Source organism: Strix aluco, chromosome 8 (genome assembly GCF_031877795.1).
Source record: "Strix aluco isolate bStrAlu1 chromosome 8, bStrAlu1.hap1, whole genome shotgun sequence".
Taxonomy (NCBI): Eukaryota; Metazoa; Chordata; class Aves; order Strigiformes; family Strigidae; genus Strix; species Strix aluco.
Genome location: NC_133938.1, coordinates 1,139,559 through 1,163,343, shown reverse-complemented (window position 1 = coordinate 1,163,343; position 23,785 = coordinate 1,139,559). Strand labels below are relative to the sequence as shown.

General features: G+C 42.9%; 1 protein-coding gene across 1 annotated transcript in view; it reads right to left on the bottom strand.

Moving 5' to 3' along the window:
* NEGR1 (neuronal growth regulator 1) overlaps nucleotides 1-23,785 on the bottom strand; it is a 290,159-nt gene that overhangs the window by 99,283 nt on the left and 167,091 nt on the right. The window contains exon 3 of the mRNA XM_074831746.1: nucleotides 8,959-9,084. Coding sequence (XP_074687847.1) covers nucleotides 8,959-9,084 — 126 coding nt within the window. The remainder of the gene's footprint in view (nucleotides 1-8,958; nucleotides 9,085-23,785) is intronic.

Below are 23,785 nucleotides of genomic sequence, written 5' to 3'. Positions count from 1 at the left end.
CATTTTCATAGAATTTTATGAGTTATTAATGAGTTCATCTACTTTTATTGAAAAGCAAGAAATACTTTCTATTTGTCATAAAATTGTCAAAAAATTCATGCTTATTTCTGTGCAACGCTTTTGTATGGTTTTAGTTTAAACCTCTGTATTTCACTAAGATTGCAATCTTACTCTTGTTTCTCAGTTCCTTCACAAAGACCCAGTTATTTGACCATCTTAGTTTGAATATTCTTCTCCTCACAACTGTATTTTAACAAGATTTTTTTTTTCCCAGCCTGTTTAAAGATTTTAAGAAGACATGAGGATTTCCAGGAATACCTTTAATTGTTCCTGAAGGGATGCTCAAACTTCTGCAACTGATAAAATGACCTTCCATCCTGATAAAAATGAGATTTTCCTGAGAAGTCTTCCTCAGAAACCCCCTGACCACAGAGAGTGTAATGTCACCTGACCCCAGAGCAGTGTATTGTGATACTGAACGTCAGTTAATTGGATCCTAATATTAAATCTCCCAAGAATGGTACTTACAAGGATCATTAAAAAAAAAAAAATGGTCAAAAGTTCCATAACTTGAAACCAAAAGAGACTGTCTTTTTTATGGGAGAGGTGTGATTTTGGAAGTTCCTTATTTTTTGTTTATCCAAAGGCAAAGGAAAGAATTACAACAGGCAGTTTGTATTGGGTATTAGTGTTTGCACAGCCGTCTTTAAACTGTTAATTAATCCCCTCATTTACTCCGCGTAGAGCTCCACACCATTTCCTCTTGAGTTCTTGGGAAGCTGCCAGATGTGCGTTTGATATCAGGGAATCATTGATTTAAGGACATGCGATGCCTTTACCAGCTGAAAAACTTCCCTTCAGGGTCACAAGCCAGGCCATTAACTTCATATAAAATATTCATCACAAAATTTTCAGTTCCCAAACGGTTGTGAGGTTGGACCAAGCCATCCACGCGATCACCACGTGCCCATCGGTGTGATATCTGGCTGTCCCACACACATACATTTTTCTCGTGTAAGGGCTCATAAAAGACCCCAAGTGCCCCCGAGCTGTTCCGTGTCCCAGGGACACACGCTTTGGACGTTCTCCAGAGAGGTCTTGCTCATCCACAGACAGGAGCAGCTCCTTGCAGCACGTCTGCAGCTGAGGAAGCACTCGGGTAGGAGGCAGCACCGCAAGTTGTTGCATTTAGGGTGTGCAACCACCCAAAGACTCATTTCAGTTGCAGTAGCTCATCCTTTGCTGGACAAATAGCAGGAATTTCTGCAAACAAACTAATTGCTCCAGCGCCCAGCCCCAGCTGGTGGGAACACCAGCCCGGAGCCCTGGGGCTGTGTCTTCAGAGCGAACAGGGAGATGTCTCAGGCCACCAGTCTGGAAGATTTCCAGACCTGAAGGTCCTGGCCAGAGCTGATGACTGGGAGAAGCAGAGATCCCTGTTCAATAAAAAATGTAAAGTGATGGGCTTGTGTGAAGGACTGCTGTAAACCCAGAGCTGAGCCGCCTCCTCAAATGGCACAGAATGAGGAGCCTACATCAAGGCAGAAAAAGAAGGGGTGTTCTCCATAAACCCAGTCTAGGAGCAGGATGTGAAAGCTTTGTAAAGCCCCAAGACATCCAAGCCCTAAGTTAACGTTATCTGTCAGCGTACTACTCTGGCAGTAAAGGCTCTACTTCTGAAACTGACTGGTGCCAACTGTACAACACAGAGCCAATAGGCAATCTACAGGTTTCTCTGGTGGCTGGGGACAGCTGAGAGCACATCCTGGTCCTTCCCTCCTCCCCAGGATGGATGGACAACGCTGGGAGGTGCCAGGGGCTAAGTGGAGTGAAGGAGGAGCCGGTGGCTCTGTGCAGGTTTCTCCTACTTATCTCCTCCCCTCCACTGCACAAGTAAAACCTCCCTGATCATGGTCAGTCTTAGCCCATCTCTGCTGATTGTCCCTGCCCTGGTCTATCACTGAAGGTTTCCTGGCTCATCTCCAGACACTTCCAGCACGGTTGCAAGGAGCAGATGTTCCGGCTCAGCCTGGTAATGCTTCACCCGACCGAGGAGCGCAGCGCTGGCGCCGTAATGAAGCTATTGCCTGCAAGATGAGTAATGATGGCATAAGGGAGGCATATCACTGTCATTGCTGATCAGGTTAAATCACTGAATTATTTTACATTCTGCTTCTTAGACACCTAAAGGGAACTAGCTTCGCTTTGGGTCTAATGCAGCCATAAATCTACCTCCATTTAGGAAGGTTGGCTGCACGTCGTTGCCACTCAGGATGCCAGGTTTCGAGTGGGGCAGGACCTCACCCCTCCCTGCAGCCCGTGAGCACATCACCGGCTCTGGCTGTCACCTGGATGAAGCGATAACTCCACGTGAGAAAACCCTTCATTACCTTTAGGGCTCTCACCCAGCAGCTGGGTGAGATGGGATCGCTTGCAGAGGGAGACAACAGAACAGCGACTCCAAACCCAAACCCAGGAGCTAGGGAACAATAATCACCAATTTTAAGCTATCCGGGACAAAGCAGCTCAAGTGGAAGAGGTCTTTTCGGATGGCAATATTGCCAGGCTGTTTGAAGTACCTGTTAATTGGACTTTGAATAATGAAGTTGGGAAAATGTTCTCTGACGGTAAGATCCTTCACACAACTTGATTAGTGCTGGGAGTAGCTTCACTGTGCAAAGGCAGCAGCTGAGCGTGGATGAGAGCAGCTTCTCATAGATCAGAAATCACATAACGCACAATCGCAGATATATCAGAGCAAAACAGTGGTGTAAAACAACCCTCACCAGCAATGATATCTCTTAGATTTTTAGAACCTAGCAGGACAAAAGATGTAAGCCAGAATCTTTTGTTTCTCAAACTTTCAGTTTTAAAACCATTTTCAAGCAAGAGATGGAGCATTTTAAAAGACGAGCTCACACTTTGTACACACACAAAGCCCTGGAAATCTGATAATAATTCATGTCAGTTAAGTATTTTCAGCCTGAAAATCCAGGTTCAGAGTACTTGCACTTCAACAAAATACTCATTTCTGTCACGTGTGGATAACATCTGAAAAACGGTGGCTCTCTAGCAGAAGTGCGAGTGGAACAAAATATTTGACATTATCTGTGCTCGTATCAAGCTTTGTTTATTTCTTAGGATTTAGCTAGAAGTTTTTAAAAAAGCCTCTTTGCTTCTCCCTCCCCAGTAACAGCTTTCTGTAGCTTCAGGAAGGGTCTTGCAGGAATTGCCCTCCGCCTGTTCAGGGACCAGCATCGCCTTTTGTCCTGTAATTGAATTGAATCAGCTCGTAGACCCGTTCTTCCCAGACAGCCCCATCATGCGAGTGCTCTGAAGATGTATTACACTAATATATCGTCAGAACGACATTGCTATGATGATACATTAATGCAATACATCTTCACAGCTTTAGGGCTGCCCAGAAACAATAGGACGGGCATTAGATTCAGCTCAGTCATATCACACTCACACACGTGTGCCCCAGCGGCAAGTGAAATGTGTTGGAGAAGGAGAGGAGTCATCATGTGAATATGTTCAAATCTAAATTCAGGATAATTTCTGGGTAAGTGTCGCTTTCCTCAGTGTCAGCGAAAAATCTGTTATTTTGCATGTGCTAAACAGTTCTTACAGGGTTTTCTGGGGGGTTTGTTGGGTTATTTTGGAAAAGCTTCAGTGTCACCATTCTCTGGAAACAGCACTGAATGAACAACAAGAGTGTCCTGGTGCTTGGGATTTGCCTTTCACTCGACTTGGGAAAATCTGTCTTCATTCAGCTAAACTCGTTATCCTCATGTTTTAGGAAAATAACTAGAAGCTAGACTGAAAGTGATGGGGATAAAACTGTGAAAAAAGGGCAAGGGAGCAGGGAAGAACTGGAAAATATGTAACTAGAAGTCACCAGCGATGATGCTGAGGATCCATGCTGAGGGGGACTGTTCACTACGAACAAGCCAAGAGACCAGGTTGGTATGGTCAGGAAACACTGCCACACACTACACACAACTGCAAATAAAACAGGACATTCCTATGTCTCAATCTTACTTTTTTCTACTTTTTTTTTCCCTGCAGCCAGTGGCTGGGAAACCTGCTAGCAAAATATACATCACGACATCTGCCTCCTGGTTGCACCAGGGATGCTCAGCCTCTACGCCAGCAGGTAATGCAGCACAACAGGAGGGGATGTGGGGATGGAACCAGTGCTGAGGACCTAACGTGCACCGAGGGGGGGTCTGGGGTGGCTTTGCTTCGGAGCAGATCTGTCCTGGTTGTGCAGGCTGAGCTCCCGCTCATGGCAGGACCACGCAAGGTTCACTCCAGGACAGCAGCCACCAGTTTTCCTTCATTTGAGGGGATGGGGTTCATGCACTTTGGGTGCATCTGTATCAGCATTTTAGTTTGGACCAGGGGTGCACTTTTGAGGTGAACCTCTTGGTTGCCCTCACTTCTGGCACCACGCTTGGCGCTGCAGAGCATGCGTGCAGAGCCCAGCCTTGGTGGGAGTCCGTTGGGGAACAACACGATGCCAACATGAACCCCCTAGAGTGAAAATATTGGTTTGAAACATATGAGACTGCCTCTAACGACACTTGTGGTCAATACTACGATTGCAAAGTCCAGCACTCTGAACAAAGCCACAAGTAAGGCTACTCTTGCAATCTTTTTATGACCCCCTCTCCCTCTCTAGCTTTAACATAGACCCATCCTGGTCACTGTTGTCTAAATGAAGCTGTGCTAGTTTGACAAAGCACAACCCTACACGTCCGACCAACGGCCCCATCAGCTCTGTGAGCTCTTGCCGTGTCCTGCCTCTGCCCACGTGCTGTAGCGGCAGCTGCCAAAACAACCTGCTGGCATTGAAACTTCTCTCCGTTTGCTTAATTCAAGTATAAACAAATGAAACACGTCTATATCCTGAACAGTAGACTACGGTGTGGATTTTCCAGAAGTGTCATTTTGCTTTAAGGGAATTAGGTAGAAAAAGTTTTGTTTTTTCCGTAGGACTTTTTGAAACGATGAAATTTAACCTCTTTTGTGTTTAGATAAACCCAGGAAATGCCAGGCTTTCCTGGTAAGCCTGTCCTAAGCAGCAAAGCGCTCAGGCGGTGGGTGCTTCTGCTGCTGGCCCCCGCTCACTTCAGCGGTGGCTGCTCTGCATCCCAGGTCATCGGTCCCTCCATGGCTGGGAAAAGTTGCCTTCGGAAAGTTTTGTCAAAATCAAAGCAGAAAATAGTTGCCACATACAGCACAGAAACTTTGCAAAGCGGTAATATTTTATCGAAAGATTTCTGGATGGTTTTTTGCTGTTACTGCTCCTGGCAACACTGGCAGAGCTGGCTTTTCAAAACTGGCAACATAACACACACACACACACTGCACACAAGTGTTAAAAGCTGGAGTTATTTTTCAGGCAGACCTTAATTCTTTAAAATTCTGGCTTCATTCTTAAACTATTGATGCTGCACTTTGCTCTTAAATGTCAGAACAAAATAAGTAATACCTGAAATTTGTTCAGATGACATTTCAACAATACGAGATTTTCAGATTACAAACTACAGCCCCGTGTTTCTTACGGTGTTATGCTGAATGTGTAGATTCTGTGGATTTGCATAATGGGTTTGTATAATGAATATTTATATAATAAAACATTTACATAATGACTGCAAGTTAAACATGCACAATAAAGATTCCAGGCCAATAATTTATGTACTAAGTTAAAAATCGCCTCTAAATACATTTTATTTCTGTTCCTACGAAAGGTTCATTTTATCTCTTGTTCAAAAAAATTGAATCCGACCTCATCCAAGCAAAGGCTGGATTGATGCAAATCATGATAATATTTTGGAATTAGTCTACATTGAATCATTTGTATTCAGAGATTTCAGTTTCTTATCTTTTAGCAGCAGCTTTGACAAACAATTTCAGAATATTCTAAATATGATTCATTAATATAATTTAGTGTTGTATTCTAGATGTGACGCTTGCATGTAAGCCTCATTAGTGCCATTGGGAATTACAGGAGAAAACTGGTAGAAATTATAAAGTGCAGATGAAGCTTATGTTTAGATAAAGGTAATTTGCTGCAAACAGAATATAAACCGTTACAGAACTCTGGTGTTTTCAACTCTCTTGCATTTTGTTTTCTAATAAATGCAGGCTTCTTGTTTGCCAGGCTGCTACTTAACTGGATTTGAGTGTGTATGCCAGAACATACACCTGAGCACAGAAGTGGTACAGCGTTAGTGAAATGGAAAAATTCTTCTTCATTTGGTAGGCTATGGGCAGAACATATTCTGGTGAATTACAGAATGGTTAAGAATCACAGAATGGTTTGGGTTGGAAGGTACCTTCAAAGATCACCTGGCCCAACACCCCTGCCATGGGCAGGGAATAATAGAACTAGGCTAATAATGATTCTTGAGTTAAAACTTCAGTTATATATATATAAACCAAGCGTTTCTTGTTATTTTATCATGTGTACCTCCTCTTTGCCCATAAACAAGTTCACGAGCACCAGTGTAAATGCATCTGGAGGTAAAGAAAACCAGTCACGCTGTGGGGAGGGGCTTCCAGTGTCCCCCAGGCAGTAAGCCTGCGGTAGGTGCCTATCCCACTGGTTTTACAATGCCTGTACTGAGGGCCCCCCAGACAAGGGAGACATGGACATCCTGGAATGAGTCCAGTGGAGGGACATGAGGGTGATGAAGGGGCTGGAGTATCTGAACTGGGGAGCAGCTGAGGGAGGTGGGGTCTCAGCCTGGGAGGAGAGGGCTCCAGGGGTCCTACACCAGATGGGGGTGTAAGGGAGATGGATCCAGACTCTCCTCTGAGATGCTGGTGACAGGACAAGAGGCAGCAGGCTCTCTTCAAGACAGAGGAAATCCCCTTTAAACATGAAAAAAAGCTTTTTTTACTGTGAGTGTGATCAAACACTGGCACAGGTTGCCCAGAGAGGCTGTGGCCACTCCATTCTTGGAGATACTCAAACACAACTGGACATGTTCTGAGCAGGAGTTGGACCAGCTGTTGTTCTCCAGAGGTCCCTGCCCACCTCAGCCAGTCTGTGGTTCACTTCTGTGATTTTCCTGGTTTTTGAAGAACCAGATTTGTAAAGCCATGTTTGTGTTTCATCTAACCTACTGCTTCCTGGTGAGAGAGTAAGGGATGTGGCAAAGCCAGTCCAACAAGCCACCCATCCCCAAAGAAAATCCTAAGAGGAGAAGGTGTATGGGATTTGTGGGATCACCTGCCAGCTACTTGATGAAGATGTTCCAGTGGAGAGGTTGAAACAGTGAGTAGATGGTAAAGGAATGTTGCTGTCTCCTACGGATGCTATTCATATGCGCCTCCAGGAAGGGCTGAGAAGGCAGAACTAAGCAGGCATTGGGCAAGGGAAGGGAAACAAAGAACAGGCGGCAACTGCCTGCCCTTAAACCTTTGGTGGTGAGAAATCACACCCGTCTGCCCACAGTCTGCTGTGCTGGGCGCTCGGCACATCATCATTGCACCGTGAGCACTTTGATTGACTCTCCCTGTACCATGATACCGTTGATTAGCCTTCTCCTCAAATTTCATTTTCAGTTCTCGTTGTGGTAAGTGTAATGGGTCTGCAGCTGAATGATCACATTTTTCCTCTCAGTCCTCATTCTCAGCCCTTTGGTCAAGATACAAAATCAGTGGGTTCACTGAAAGCCCTTGTGATTACGTGCACTAATTTTGTCTGAATTCAAGATGAGGGGGATCTAATTCCTCCTCAGACCCCTTCTCCAGCCTAAGTGCACTAATTCTCCTTTTCTGCTTTTTTCCTCTCCAGGAAAATTGTAACAGCTCCTTTCCGTAGACGATCTAATGCTTTAAGCTATTACTCTAAAAGTATCACCACGGTTTCCAATAAAATTTTATTTGACATTTAGTTAAAATCCATTTTCTGCTACAACTGAATTTTTTTTCTTGGTCCCTTGATGGACACTTCAAGCAGAATTCATTGTCATTGTCTTAAAGGTCAAAAGTTGTTGTAGTTTGGGTTTTTTTTTTTTCAGATCTTGCTTTGTAAAGCAAACTGTTACTCAGGATTATGAGACACTGCAGTAAGCTGTGACAGTCCATGAAACTCTTCTTCCCTGCAATTACTTGGATTTCATAAAAGTTGTGTGGGCAAACAGAAAGACCTTCACTGCAAAAATCAATTACCATTGTGGAGTCCCTATCAGCGAAGCAGTGCAATACCAGTCTTGCACGCCACTGCCAGCTGGAAGTGGGGAGCATCTCCTCCAGAAACACAAAACCCACCCGGATTTCCAGAGCCGGTAGCTCTGAGATACGGAGCGGGGATGTCCCCACCCCTGAGCGAGACACATCCTGCTCTGTCGTGCCTCCGTAGAGGTGCCTGTAATGGTAGCTAGAAGCTTTCCTTTAAATATGCTGTGAGGAATTAAAAGTATAAACAGAAATACTAAATGGAAATTATGCTTTGGGATGCCATTTTGTTTGCAGTTTTTCATATGTGTAATTTAATTTGTTCAATAAAACCATTCTAATAAACTATGCTGTATCATGGAATAATGGTTCCATGGTAGTTACATTAAACTAAATCTATTGCATGATGTGTTAATGTTTTTAACTTTCACGCCTACTTCTAGAGCGCACTGTGTGTTCTTGATTATTTCCTTGGTTTGGTTTTAATTGGAATTATTTGATAAATGCCTACAGTCTGTTAAAATGGGCTTAAAAAGATATTTAGGGTGCCTTTATTTCTACATTCCTATGTTACAGTCACATTATAGTTTTCACTGATCTCAGCTGAAATCTGAAGAAGCTTTTATTCTCCAGAAGCCTAGTTCGGCACACACCTTTTAAGGCATAAAGAAGTGATGCTGTCACGCTGCTGAAAACTGAAAACACAAAGCCCATTACTGGTGAAATGCTACAGAAAGCTTCAGGTGACGGAGTTGTGCTTACCAGAGGGAGAGATGTGTCTCCAAGAAATGGAAGGCTCTGGCTTCCCCGTGGCCAGGCACACCAGAGTAACGTTGCTGCCTTCGTTCACAACGATGTCACTCGAAATACGAAATATCTTCGGAGAAACTGAAAGGAAACAAGGAGAAAGCTGTAACGGAAAGCTGCTGAATCAGCACAATCCCGCCAGAGCACGGATAGCTGAGGAGAGCTGGGATACCCATATTGCCATTACTGATATAAATACATGCACTTGTTGAAATATAACCCTGCAAAAACCTTGTTTAGGTGTGGCCACCGCTATTTCCATCACATCTGCAGAAGCTCAGCTGTGGATTCAAAATGCTACAAATAAGAAAGCAGCAATTTCCTCTATTTTGTGCAAAGCAGGTGTCGTTATCGAGTTCCCAGTAAACTGCTACTGATGGGTGCTCTTGTTTAAGAGATGGTTGAGCTTGCTCATGTGACAGTTTGAAAAGAGGGTGAATTTAAATTTTTCTTGTACTTTTAAAAACAATGATGCCTATTACACCTACTCTGTGTGTACTTGGAGTCACATCTGTTCATGGAGAAGACTAAAATACATTTATTTCTGTTGCTTTGTATTGCTTTCAGGCTTGCAGTAGCAACATGGCTAAGAAAAAATAAGCTACATTTTTTCTTTCATTTCACCAGCAGAATTTTTCACTAAACTACATTTTCTGTACTATTTTTACATCTGGGCATAAGAGAACAGAATTCTACATGGATGGAAAATGATGGAAAGCATTAAAGGGCCTAACCTCAAGGGAATGCTTTACTTCTTGCAATGTTACACAGGGGGGAAAGGAATTCAGGGTCCCAGCAATGAAGGCAGGAATTGTGGATTTCTTTCTTTCTAAAGTAATATGTATTTCTTTACATGTCTTATTATTACGTTTGATATAGACATCAAATCAATGTGGTAACAAGTCATACCCTATGGAATTTTCTGAAAAGCACCATTCTCTAGACGATAAACAACAAATTTTATACAAATAACAGTAAAAGATACATATCTTACATGGGGGTGTTTCAGAACCTTCTGTAAGGACTGCTTTAAAATGACAGTGCTCTGCAAGGTAGATGGGTACCACTAAAATGAGGGGGGGGAAAATGTTTATAAGCCATTTTCCTAACCAAAGTTTCTGTCCAACTGGAGCTTTACTCTCCTGAACGCCACAGTCTTGTCCCACTGGTTTGTTCCAATTTGTCACAGCCAAAATCCCCCCATCTGAACCCATGCATACACCTTTGCAACCTGGAGTAGATGGTTAGCATCCCTTCAACGGACTGTGAAAGGGCAGAGCCTTTTCACACACACAGACTGGTTCTGTGGGCTTTGGGCTCTCCACCCACAGATGTTCTCCAGCCCTTTTCCTGGTCTAGTCACTGAAAATATTTCAGTCATAGAAACGAGCTGGGCTCAGACAGACTTAAAGAAGCTGGAAATTCTCAGTGCTTACTGGTGGCTATGCACTTGTAAGCAAAGAAAATTAAAAGTCTGTGTAAAGTGTTTTTAACCAGCAGAGGAACATTGTCTTTAGGGAAAATGAAGGTCTGGGGAAGCCTGAACCTTTCCCAATTCCTAAAGCAGTGAAGCTCAGTGTTACTCGCCTTTGAAGTTCAAGCAGTACATACAAGTTACACAGTAACTTGTACTTCTAAATTTGCCATGGACTAACTCACAAAGGTGACAATCCACTCTTCCCTACTTCAACTGATGACCTGAAAAAGCATGAGGTCATTACAGACCACTTTTAGGAGCTGAAACATACAGAAGGGTTATTTCCATGTAAAGGGATAATTTTTAAATCAGATTTCTTTGCAGACCCCTGCAATGAACCTGTTACTCAACTTCCTTCTGCAGAAGTCTCTCCTGTCCTGAAGGAGACCATGAGCAGCCACCACCGACATGGCCACCCCGCGTCAGCTGTCCCACGACGTGACCCTTCCTTGGGGTGCCCCGAAATGGGGCGTTGTTAATGTGGCTCCCCTCTACTCCCCTGTCCCAGCCCAAGTTAAATACCATCAACATTTCAGCTTGGCAATAGACAAAACACTGAAAGGAATTCTTATTTATGTGCACAGAGGATGAAAAATAAATCTACTTCCTAAAGACAGCTGGTGAGGGATCATTCTATCTGAAATGCAGAAATCCATCTGAGAGCAGGATATCATGAGTAATGGGGCATAGGCAGTGGCTTCATTCAGTCTACAATATTTTTAAAATATCTTCCTAAATCTGAACCACTTATTTCTTTATCCTTCAAGAACGAATGTACTTCCAGAAAGTCAAGTAAAGGAATCAAATAACTCAAAACAGTTCTTCTCACAAGTAAATATATACAACTGATTGACGCAATATCTATTTGAAACTGTGAAAATATCTTCTGGATTAAGTAAATGTTACGGTATAAGATTTCCAACAGCATTAAACTTCTTATTCGAGGTTCTGCACCTTTGAAGGTAGAAAAAGAGAGAGATTTGCTCGGTTCCAGCATTACTGAAGCAGTACCATGGAGGGATTTTTCACACCTGATGCCTAATACTATTCATCCAGATGAGTTTTATTTGCCTTAAACTTGTTGCTAAACACAGAGGACGTGGTGGGAGCCTGCTGTGCTGCCACAGTGGCACCTGGGTGGCCAGTACAAACTACAGCAAACTAAAAGGTCTCCTGGTACTCACCAGGGTTGGGATTAGGTTTAGTCCAGTCTCTTCCCTGCATCTGTCACCAGAAAACGGGTGGATGAAATATCCACTCACTATTCAGCATACTGATTTAATTAGTGTCACTGATAAAAATGGATTGGTAATATAACGTCCATTTCAGTGGGAATGAGGAGCTCGTGGCATGCTCTGTTGCTGGTCCTCCAGCTTAACTACTGTAGGTCCTGTGAGCAGCGTGGCATAAGGATCCAGCAGAAAAGCTGGATCGTATAAGCAATTATACTCGTATCTCCCAAAATACCAATTTCCAAAGAAAATACACTGACAGTCCTGCCGTGGGCAGGAATCTAGAACTGAAGTAATAGGATTTCATTCAGTTCACACAGATGAACCAGACTTCTTTTCCAAGACAAAGAACACAGTCTACTCTTTTCTCTGCTGCATAATGCAAATGTTGTCTATGCCCTCCTCTGCCCTTCCTCATCAGGTTTTATTTGCTCTTTATCACTCGCCTCCTTTTCAAGAGTCCTCTTCTCACAAAAAGCAGCCCTTTTTCCCTAATGTTCAGCCTCCCAGCCCTGGATTTCCTCCTGCAGCTCCAGCTCTTTCCCTCTCCTCCTTGTTTCAGGATAGCCACTGACTTTGGCTGTCAGTCTCCCCTTCCTTCTTGTAGGTTTTGCCTATCGTGTTCAAACCCCAAATCTATGGTATTTTGTCAAGTATTTTAATTTTGATAAAATCATAATGGCAAACAATTTGAAAATCTTTCCCTGGTGATTCTACATGTAAGCCATGGTTGTGGAACGTAGAATTTGATATGAATGAAATTCAACTGTATTAACATATTTGTGGAATATATGGCCAGAGGGGTCACTAGGGTAATTTAATCTGAGCTCAGATAGTCACAGGCTTTAGAAAGTTTCCCAGAAGCCTGACTAGAGTACATGTTTTAGAAATCTGTCTTGTCTTATCCTGGCAGTTCCAGGTGGTGCTCACACTGCCACATCTGGTAAGCACTTTCAACGACTAAATACCCCTCACTGCCGGGAAAGGACATCTTAGTTCAAAATTGCATTCCAGTAAATTCAGCTTTCAGAAATCAGATCTTATTATGTTTTGTCTGCAAGGCTGAACATCCCCCTTACTATCAAGTATCTTTCCTATAACTAAGGACCTGCACAAGGTGATAAATCACCTCTTCGTCTTTCTCTGCAGATGATTTGAGCACCACAAGCTTAATTTTTGTAAGGCTTCCTAGATAACATTTGTTTCTCTCTTTTAAGGAGTCTCTGAATCATCCTGAAATGTGAACAGTGGAACAGGGCATAACAGCCTAGCAAGAGTCTTACCAACACCACATAGAGAGGAAAACCCACTACTTCATCTCAGCTTTATTTGCTCGTTCCCTGTGCGGTTATCATCACCCATTATTCCCATTATCCCTCCAGCTCCTGCTGTGGCCAGCTGGGGAGGGAGGGAGGGGGCAGGAGGCACTGAAGGGGTGAGGATGGCTTGCTGCATGCATCTCCTGCGTGGTTAAAAATACCAGTTACCCATGCTGCTACAACACTGTAAATGCCTGGAGGCTCCTCTTGGTCCCATTGCACGTACTATGGGAACCTCCTCATAATTCCCTCTTTAAAACGGCACAGCTTGTGGGTAAAAGCTGGTGTCCCCAGCAGGAGGGGAGAAGGGCAGTGTCTCCAGGACTCTGCCGCAGAAGGGACCTGCTCTAACAGCACCCTCTGTTCTACCTTACAGCAGCTCTCTTAAGACTTTCCCAAAACAAACCTCCCCACCGGTGGCTGACAAAGAGCTGCTCTTTCACCTGGCTCTTTGGGGTGCTGCTTTCTGTCCAGATCTGCTGTCCCTGAAGCCTGACTGATTGATGCTAATAGGAATCGAGTCTCTGGCTCCTGCTTCTTCCTGAAGCTCAGAATGAGGCGTGCCATTATTTTGCAGGGGATTGACACTGAGTCCATAGTTCACTGCAGCGTCTCATTTCTCATTTTCAAGGACTGGAATTATATTCTTAGTTACATTCACGTGTACGTAAATGATGCAGCATGGCAAAGCTCACTAGTGTAGTGGCAATGACTGTAGGGTAGAGCTGCTTTTTAGTTGCTGTTGCTTTTCTGAACGTGGGAAAGGATGTCTTACTTTCATCGCAATTTTGAATTAGGTAAAAAATCTGGGGCCTCAGCCTAAGTGCACCCATCTTGTTTCTTAAAATACATGCTGCCTTACCGTACCCCCCATTGAAATGTCCAACCAAAGTCTACGTAGTATCAACATTGCAACATATGTGGCTGGACATACAGCTCTGTTTCTTCCAAAGGTTTCCTGAGATAAAGGTGATGACAAGTTATGAACTACATTTTTTATAGCAACATTTATTAAATCATATGGTAGCCAACTCCCTTTCCAGATTATAGAATCATAGATTACATTATAATTTAATCAATCCCATCTTATATACAGAATGTAACCTATCCCAATAGAACATATAAAAACTGTGAGAGGAACTGGATTATAAGTACAGAAATGTTACATCTGGGAGTTTGGCAAGAGAGATTTTATCACCAGAATGGAAAGAATCACCTGCTTCATCCCTCCCAGGTGGTGTAAGTATAGCTTTTGTGCTCATACTGCCTTAGCTGAAGCTTCGTATGCTTCCTTTTCAAGAAAGAGTGACTTTTTTGGTGAAAGAGAAGCATTATATAGCCTCTTTTCCAGAATCCCCAATACCCTCAAGTTCTTCATGCAAGTGCTGGGCTGCATCCCCCACCTCTCTGTCAGCAATGATGATTTGGTTTTTTTCCTAATTATAATTTCATAATTAAGCAATAAACACAGAGGGAGGGAGAGAAGATGGTGCTTTCAGCGGCTTAACTGACCATTTCTTTTCGACTGGAAGTAATTTGTTGACCAAACCATCTGTGCAAATGCTTATCCATTTCTAACTGTGAACGGGCAAACAGCAACGTGCACCAATGTTTGCTAAAGCACCACCCAGCACATTTTGCAGCCCCCCTAGGCTGGGCTCTATCGAACCCCTCGTGTGTTTGAGCACAGGAGACGCTGCTCGGGGTGCAAGCTGTGGCGGAGGGCAGCGAGGGACGGCCATGGCGAAGCCGCGCATCACCCAAGTGCCTCGGGCTGTTGCGGTTCAGCCTTCGCTTCTGCAGAACCATCAACGTCCCACCAAACGCAGATTTCTAAAAGCCATGACAAATCTCCGAAGGCAAAATCCTCCCCTCGAGAGCACACAAACACCCTCTGAGCATCGGGGTTTTGGCAGGCTGTGTGCCTCCCCTGGAGCAGCCACCAGCCCTGGGGGTACCCACCGGCCCGGGGGCCCGCAGGGGCGAGGGGCAACGCCATGTCCTCAGGGCACAGCCCCGCCAGGTTTCTTCTATTTTACAGATTTTCTGATATCGCTGCCTGCAGCAATCGGCACAGACAGGATGCAACAGCTTTTGGCATTCCCCTGCACACAGAAGGAATTTGTTCCTCCAAATAATATCCCACACTCCTTCCCAGGAATCTCAGAGTCAGACGTTTCCAGCCAAAGGGCAAATCAACACCATCGACTCTCTTCCTGCAGCGGGTCGGAGCCTATGGGACGTGAGCGCACACGGTCCCTGCTGGCAGTGCTTCATGCCCCTGTCCATTATATCCAAAATACGCAAAATGTACGATATAACAGCTTTTATACTATATATGAGACTACACTTACAAACACCTGCGGCTTATTGCATTTTTCTTAGGGAGACAGAAACTCTCTGCTGTCACGATTCCTCCCCGATGTCACAATCCATGACCATTTTCCCAACAGCAGCACCCACTGGAAGTCCACCACCTTCCACTGCAGCACCCTCCTCTCTGACTTTATTATCCGTGTCTGTATCTCGGTGAACTCTTTTTCCCCCTGCCCTGTGAGATGATCCATTACAGAACCACGACTGAGCTTTAAATATGACAAAAAGAAGGAATCGCAGGCAGGAAGCTCTGCGAGTACAACACAGTGTTTGAGCCAGTTTTTTATACCCAGTTATTTTCTGTACTCAGCACTACAGAACATGGACCCTATCATCCTTCCTCGAGGGACACAAGATCCCAGTGGACAAACCCTCTTCAGATTTTGCTAAAGACTCGAAGGTCTGATCCAAAAGAAGTGCGCACGCTTTTGTTTCTTTTTGAGGCTTATCAGGAATTCTGCGGTCTTTCTAAGGGAAGACTTGAACTGTGACATGGTAGAAGATGGAGAATTTTCCAGACTCACAGAGTGCAGATTAAGTGATTTTCTTTTAAGTACATGCTTTGTTCTTTCTCTAATTGACTGGGCTCTCTTTAATCTAGGTTTTATAGTGGGAAAATTAAATAAAATCTAGTAGAAGATGTTCATAAGTCTTATTACAATGACATTGAGCAGGTCGCATCCTTTACACATTTCCAAAATAGAATTAGAAAATAAATGAATACAAGCCATGCATTAACTAAAATAACACACAAGCAAGCACAGAAGTGCAGTCCTGCTGTATAATGTAATTCTGTAAAATTACAGAAATGATACAATGTGATCTGCTACTCATGAAAAATTGTAGATTTTATTTTTATCAGTAATTTCCTAGGAAGTTCTTCTTTCCCATGATAGCAATGGGCTTCTATAGTAAGTGTTTCTGGAACCTCACAGTTTGAGACAAATAATGATTTCTGGTATATTGGTATGCTGCTAATTTTTCTGCTATTTACTGACTGATAGGGATCATTACATTCAAATCACTAAAATCTGTGGAATTTATTAATTATGACTGGAATAATCACATTGTGCATAATCACAGTGGAAAGTTAATATTTAATAAGAATTTAAAAATATTTAGTTTGCATACATACTTATTATGATACCTCTAAAGACTCTGATCTATGAGCAGAATTAGCTTTTAATATCTGCTAAGCTGAGCTTTGAGTGCAGATTAAATCCATTGCAGAGCTACTCTCCATTTCAACAACTGCAGTCTTTCGCCCATCCCACATGACAACTGTGAAGGTCAGAAAAAAAATTAAATAGAGCAGCAAATAAATGTTTATGCAGTAGATGGATTAAAGAAATGCATAAGAAACAAGATAATAAGCAAGGATGAAAGAGGAATTAAACTCCCAAGTACATTTTGCACAGGGGTGCAAAATGAAAAGTGCTTCAGAGTCATCTGACATTTTTTCTTACGATGTTTTTAAATGAATACTTTCCCATTTAGGAGAAGGTATACAGACTGCTTGTAGAAATTAAATAAAGGAGGCAATCAAACCTGCTTTCTACACTGTGATCAAACCACCCTACTGTGGGGACAGTGGGGTGAAGGGACTGAGCGAGGAGCCCGAGGGACTGCCCCAAAGCTGGAATCCCTCCCTCGACAGGAGGGATTTATCTAAAGCAAATGAGAAAAATGAAATTATTATTTTTTGCTTTGCTGATGAAATTTAAGGTGATGCTAAAGATTCTGGAAAAAGATTTCCAGTTCAGTGAAGCTTCATCTTCTGTCCAAAATGCAGTCTATTACATTGCTCTGCTGAAATTTGATTGACTGAGAGAAAAATATGGAGCAAAAGAGGAACACGGAGGAGCAAATGATAATTCACCCTCACAGGTAGTCAGGCGGGCAACGCAACATCCCCAGTGCTACCGTACGATCCTAATGTGCAAACCCACCCTTACTCAGTTTTACATCTCTACCTTCCCCCACGTCTTCCTGGATGAACACATTTTCTGAAAGGTTTCTGTAAACAGCCAGTAATAGGAAAATTTCGGCATTTTCCATTATTTCCTTTCTCCAATTCTTTGTTGAGAATAGTTACCATACTCCACTTTAATAAGTAATTTGTCAACATTATATGATAGCAAAAAAACCAGGGAACAGACTCAAAAAAGTTGTTTACCTAGCTGGCTTGCACAGTGTTTTGTTTAAATATTTACCAAAGCTTATATCCACTCCAGCGTTAAATAAATGAATCACCTTTATTAGCAGCGCATGCCAATAGAGTGTGGCATGAGGGACACGGCGACATGTTTATTTTCCCTTGGGCTGTTTGTAACAGAGAGAAATAAATTTGTTTCTGTTTCCAAAAGCAATTAAAACAAATGGCATGAGAATGGAGTTCAGACAAGCCTTAATAGCGAGCTACTATAAAACCAAGTGTGCAATAATAATGATAACGTTAATAATAACAATCATAATTTTATTCCACCCTGATGACACTGAAGTACAATTCATTGGACCCAGTCCATCAGCTCCAAACCGGCTCATAAGTGATAACAACCCACCGTCCAAATCTCAAGGCCTTGAAGACAAATAAAACGGAGGCTCTTGGCAGTTGCCATCAGGAAGGACCCCACAGCTTTCTTCAAAAAACTGCTGTGAGCTGCAGAACGCTGCCGAAATGGGGTTTTGCCCTCAAAGTGGGCTTTGTCCTCATCTCCCCACCACCCAGTTTGGTGCCTCCCTGCCCGCATGGTGTGATGCTGCTCTGAGCTGCCAAGACCTCACCACCCATCCTCGGTGGTGGGGACTGATTGTCCATGATGTGCTGACAAGCTTGTAAAGCACTGAGGACTCCTTGGTGATAATAAAACCCGCTATCTCCATGTAATTTGTTACCATTAGTAGTCAGGAAACACTACCTGAGTTGCACTCACAGCCAAAATCTAAAAGAAGAGCTCAGAAGAGGAGGGGATTATTATCTTCTCAGGCTCCTTGCATTCTAATTTCCTGATTGGATGTTTCTCTCTGGCATTTGGGAGCAGATGACCCTCTGATCCCACAAGGCTGCTGGACCCCACGCAACCCTTCCCACCCCCCAGGGAGAATGGCCTCAGCAGAAGGTGGTGGAGACACCACACTCCTCCTCCCACCAGCACAGAGCAGCCCTTGGTGAGGGGCACAAAGGCACCGAGACCATCTCCAGATCTTCCGAGAACCCGCCTTGGAATATACTTTTTTTTTTCTCCAGGTATACACAGATTTTGTAGTATTTTCTGTGCATCTGCCTTTTAAAATGTCAAAAGATTTCTAAATTTAGCTGTGAAAATGCAAAATACATGGGGGTTTTTTTTGCCTTGTTTTCATTTTTTTAGATGCTTATCAGAGATAAAACCTCATCACTTGACTTGGGCTAAAAATCTCCAGCGATTCACCCCACAAACAGACAGCAGCAGGTCCCTGGCTCAGCTCCCCACTCACCCCCAGGCACAGCAGCGATGGGAGCACGGGACAGACCTGGCTGCCATCAGAAATGTTTCCTTGGGGGGGGCCAACACAGCCCCCCGAGACTTCTCACCGCCCAGGCAAGGGGGCAGCCTGCCCGCAGCAGAGAAGGATGCTGCATTTTGCGGGGAGTTGCCTCTGAATCCCACGTTGCTGCAGTGGCAGGGTAGGGACCTTTGGGACCTGAGCTGTCTGCTGTAGATACTGAAAAAAATAAGGTGAAACACTGATTTCTCTCTGCAGACAGAATAATTTATTGCTTTGCTTTCCTAATATGCATATTGATTTCATTAACTTGCATAATATCTAGAAATCACTAACATGACATAAGAAATAGATTATTGTTCTTCTTTTTATGGCTTGGACATAATAATTAGTTTTTATGACAAATACATAGAAAAATTAAAATGTGCTTATGAGGGTTATTAAAACCAGTGATGAACTCCATTTGCCACTAATTGAGAATCTATACGACTTTTCAGTTTGCAATCATCGGATCCCCTGGCATCTGGAAAACCTTCCGCTTTACAAATGATTGTTTTCCAAAAGTTTTCATAAATTTTAGCATATGCGCTTGCACAAAGATTTATTGTAAGAAAACCCTAATTTTCTATTCTTTCCTTCTCTTACTCTTCTTGTTTCAGTCTGGAGGACAAAGCAACTTGTGATTGAATAACCAGACACAACCATAACACTGAAACGCGGGGGGGAGAAAAAAAAAAAAGGACAGTCAATCAAAGGAAAGTTTTTGTGAAAAAAAAAAAAAAATCGCAGTTTGAAATGTCGTTATTAGGAATAATATGGTTGAACCGTATGTGAATGAAAGGAGGGGGCCTGCAAGAACAGCTAGCAGGGTCTTCAAAAGGCCACTCGACCATCTGCAGAGCTCATCAATAACCATCACCAAGCAACAAAAAAGTAATAATATTGCCAACTGCAAACCGCTGTGACTACTATGAGGTGTATTAATTAGCAGAAACAGATGTAACTTATTTCCAGGAGATTACACTGGCTGATGTCCCACGCAGCAGCTAATGCTGCTAATCCAGCGCCGTGGCTAATTAAGCCAGTGAGGCGTCTGGACGGGCTGGTGAAGCTCCATCGCTTGTTCTTGACCCCCAGCCCAGCTCTAAATCCACGCCTGCTTCCTCGTGGTTTGGGAGAGGACACCCTCCAACCTGTGGCTTTATACAGAAAGTAGATGATGCCAAATATTGGTGATCCCAAACTAAAAATGGCAGGGTTGCAAAGAATCCCCTTAAAGGCTGGACTTTGCATGGATTACTATCAGTCAAGTGGTTAGTGGAGGGAAGTCACAGCATTGCAATGCAAAATTCAGAAGTTACCATAAATCAGCATACTTTGAATGCTCCAAGAAGCAGGAAACTATTTCACTCTTTCAAAACACCCTTAATTTTGTCAAGATTTTAAAATTATTTATATCTATATCAATCCTCCACCCCTCTGGCAAACACGTACATCGCTTTCATCCTCAGAGCTGTAAACAATTCTGATCCCCTAAACACCTCTAAATGCCACATCCAAAATACCTTATTTCAAAATAAAAAACAACCGTAAACATCACCAAAAAACATTTTTCAACAAAATTGTTTTTATAGTTGAACATATTGCACCATAGTATCTATCATAAAAAAGATAATTGTGCTTTTAAGAGTTGTAAAATCATTTGTCAACACTTAAAAAAACCCCCTTGCTCCACTTTTATATACTTTTTTCTTTCAGAATGCATTAGAGTTGCCACAGAATTATATCCTCCTCTGCTCAGCCCTGGTGAGACACATCTGGAGGGCTGGGTCCAGGGCTGGGTCCCCCTGGAAGAGAGAAGCACGGGGAGAGTGAAGCGAGCCCAAGCAAGGGCCTGAAGGCCATGAGGGGCACATCCCAGGAAGCATGAGACACCAACATTAAGACGGTCAAACAGGAGCAGATGAGCAAGAGTAAATCAACAGCAAAGATTTGAATTTGTATGCAATTTGTTGAGTTTAAAACAAAATTTAAATCACTGCATTTTAAAGGGTCTGGGTTTCAGAGAAGAAACCCTTCATGGATGAAGTCCCATCCCAAATTCCCAGCTTGAGGCAAGGGCAAATAAGGTTTTCCTTTGGGAAGGAAATTCCTTGAAATCCAGGGTACGTGGAAACTGCAAGTTACAGAAAAATAGAATTTCAGAACTTTTCAAGCCATATTCATCTACGGAACCAGTTAAATGCCCACATGCCCAGAAACCTTTTACCACTCTTTAACATCTATGCCTACAAATTGTATTACTGTGCCAGTCTTGACCCCCAGTATCTCACCTCCTCATGGCTGCTAAAAAGGAAGAGAAAGAGTTTGCATTTTCTGGAGCATTTCAGCCCTGCGTTGTAAGTGTCACTCCAAGTGCAGTTCACAGATTATTACCCCTGGTGAAACGCATGACCTGAGATCGTGGGACGGTCTCACAAGACGGCGTAGGCAGCAGCGCTGGCTCATCACCTGCAGCAGTTCAGCGCCGCCCAGCAGAAATAACGTGGAAAGTCCAAGCTCCTCCCACCCTACCTGCACCCGCCATGGCCAATTTAACTGTTGATGAATGCACAAAAATGCAGGTAAGCGTCTAGATGACTCGCCATGTGGCATCATTTTTTGTCCAGCTGAAGCCGTCCCATTGTAATCAAATATTGCACAAAGATATTTTTCATGTTTGACAAAATAAAATAATAAGATGAGCTCAATATTTATAGAGTTGTAAAACACCCCCAAAATGTATATGCTTTTTAGAGTATGTTTAATACAGTTTTTCAATCGGTAGAGTAAATAACATAAAGAAGCAGAAAACAACAGCCCGTGCTAGTGTGGCACAAATCTTCATTTATGTGGCAATCAGTCACCAACTGGGAAAACTAAGAATATTTTTTTTCTTTTTTGCATTTACATGATTAGTTCCTTAACAGCAGTTTGATTGAAGAGCATTGCCTAAAGGTCCCCACCTCTTGCTTATTAAACGCACTTTGTCTTGTTCGCAGAAGCAGCATTGGCACACCGGTTCTGATAAAATAAATTATGGGTGGGCTGTGAAGAAAAATGGCTATATCTTGATTCTTCATTTATTTCCAATTCATGTCAATGCTAAAGCGGAGGAAAACCTCATAAAAGTAGTACTTTTGTAAGTTTTTTATTAATCTCTTTTCCTCTTACCTCCTTCTTATCATTTAGAAATTTTAGAATTATTTTTCTTATCATATAGAAATTTATTATCACATATTAACTGTTATCAGTGATCAATTTATTTTAGACCAACTTGAATATCAGTCTTAAATTACAGAAAAAAGACCCACATTGCCACAGGAACTTGCTAATGCAGAATTGGAAGGAAAAATCAAATTAAAAACGTGTAAGCAAGTATTCTACCCATTGTATCCACTGTATTTCTACTAAGAGTATCCCGGAGTCAGCAGGGCAGGGAGGTTTCCTGGAAGCAGATGCTGGCTGGCTGAGGACTGACACAGCTGGATTCACACCTGCAAGATTCTTCCTAAATCATTCATTTCAGCACAAAAATATTGGCCTTGACCTGCTCTACTTGTGGCAGTGTCACTTCTCAAAGGTAACGATCTATTTTTACCTCAGTAAAAGTTTACAAAAGCATGGGAGACTTGGAGAGATGTCAGCGATGGCAGATGTCTCACCTGCCCGGGTGCCGTCCCTCCTGCTGCCTCGTTACCCACTGAGCTGCTAACGACCCACAGTCCTTGGGCTCTGGGAGGGTCACATTAAAATAGTTTATTCATTTTCAGCAGCAATATCTCAAGTAAGTAAATCTATTTGGATTCATCAAAACCAACTTAAAATGAGCCATGCCTTGAAAATGGGAACTGAACAAGAAGTGACTTTATACTTAAGAGGTTTGCTAAGTCAGTGAGAGTTTTGCTATTGATTCATTGAAGCAAGGAGTTTTCTCTGCATCACTAAACAAAAAATACACTGTGGCTTTCGGCTACGTGCTCATCACACGCCGCTTCTTGAAGGTTCAGACTCTCACCCAGGTTTGGTGAGCAGAGGCAGGCAGCGGAGACAGCTGCTTCCATCGTACTTGGAGGACTGTTACCAAGCCAAGAAGCCACTTATAACACATGCATTGGAATAAATTTATAAATTCAGAGAGTACCGCTGCGTAAAACTTCAAGTAATGGAACCACTACAAAAGGGCTAAATTGATTATTAAAATTAATGAGCAAAAAAGATTAAGAAAATCTTACCAACTATGTATTGATTGCATCACTGTGATTGACTTTCACTTAGAATATCTGAACATTTAACTAAAAACTACTTAAAAGGAATATTTTTTCATAAATATTTTAGTAAAATCTAGGAAGTTTAACAAAAAAATAGAGGGAGCCTTAATTTTATTAAATACAGCGATTTTCAGAGACTGTTTTTACACTGTTATGCTAATACCTCCAATGCTTATGGTCCATCCATGTTCTTCTTCAAAGACTGAAATTAAAAGAATTCAGCAAAATAACGTATGAATCATGAATGAGAGAGTTTGCCCCAAACTGGAAGCAAACCACCACTCCTCTGCAGAGGGACGGAGACGCGTCTCCAAGCACGGTGCTTCTGGAACAAGCACGTTGGCCGAAACCCTGAAGTTACGGCTGGAGGGGAGGCAGAGAGCAGCCCCAAAGTCTGACCTCACAACCAGAGCCTGCTCAGCGAGGCGGGAAGGACGCGCTCTGAATGAAGGCTGATGGGCAAAATTTGTTATGATGCTGAAAGTTCTTTGAAAGACGAACATGACAGCTTTCTTTTTTCCAAGCAAATCGAAGGATCTTCATCTCCTACCCACAGTTATTTTGTCATGCAACCATTTCTCC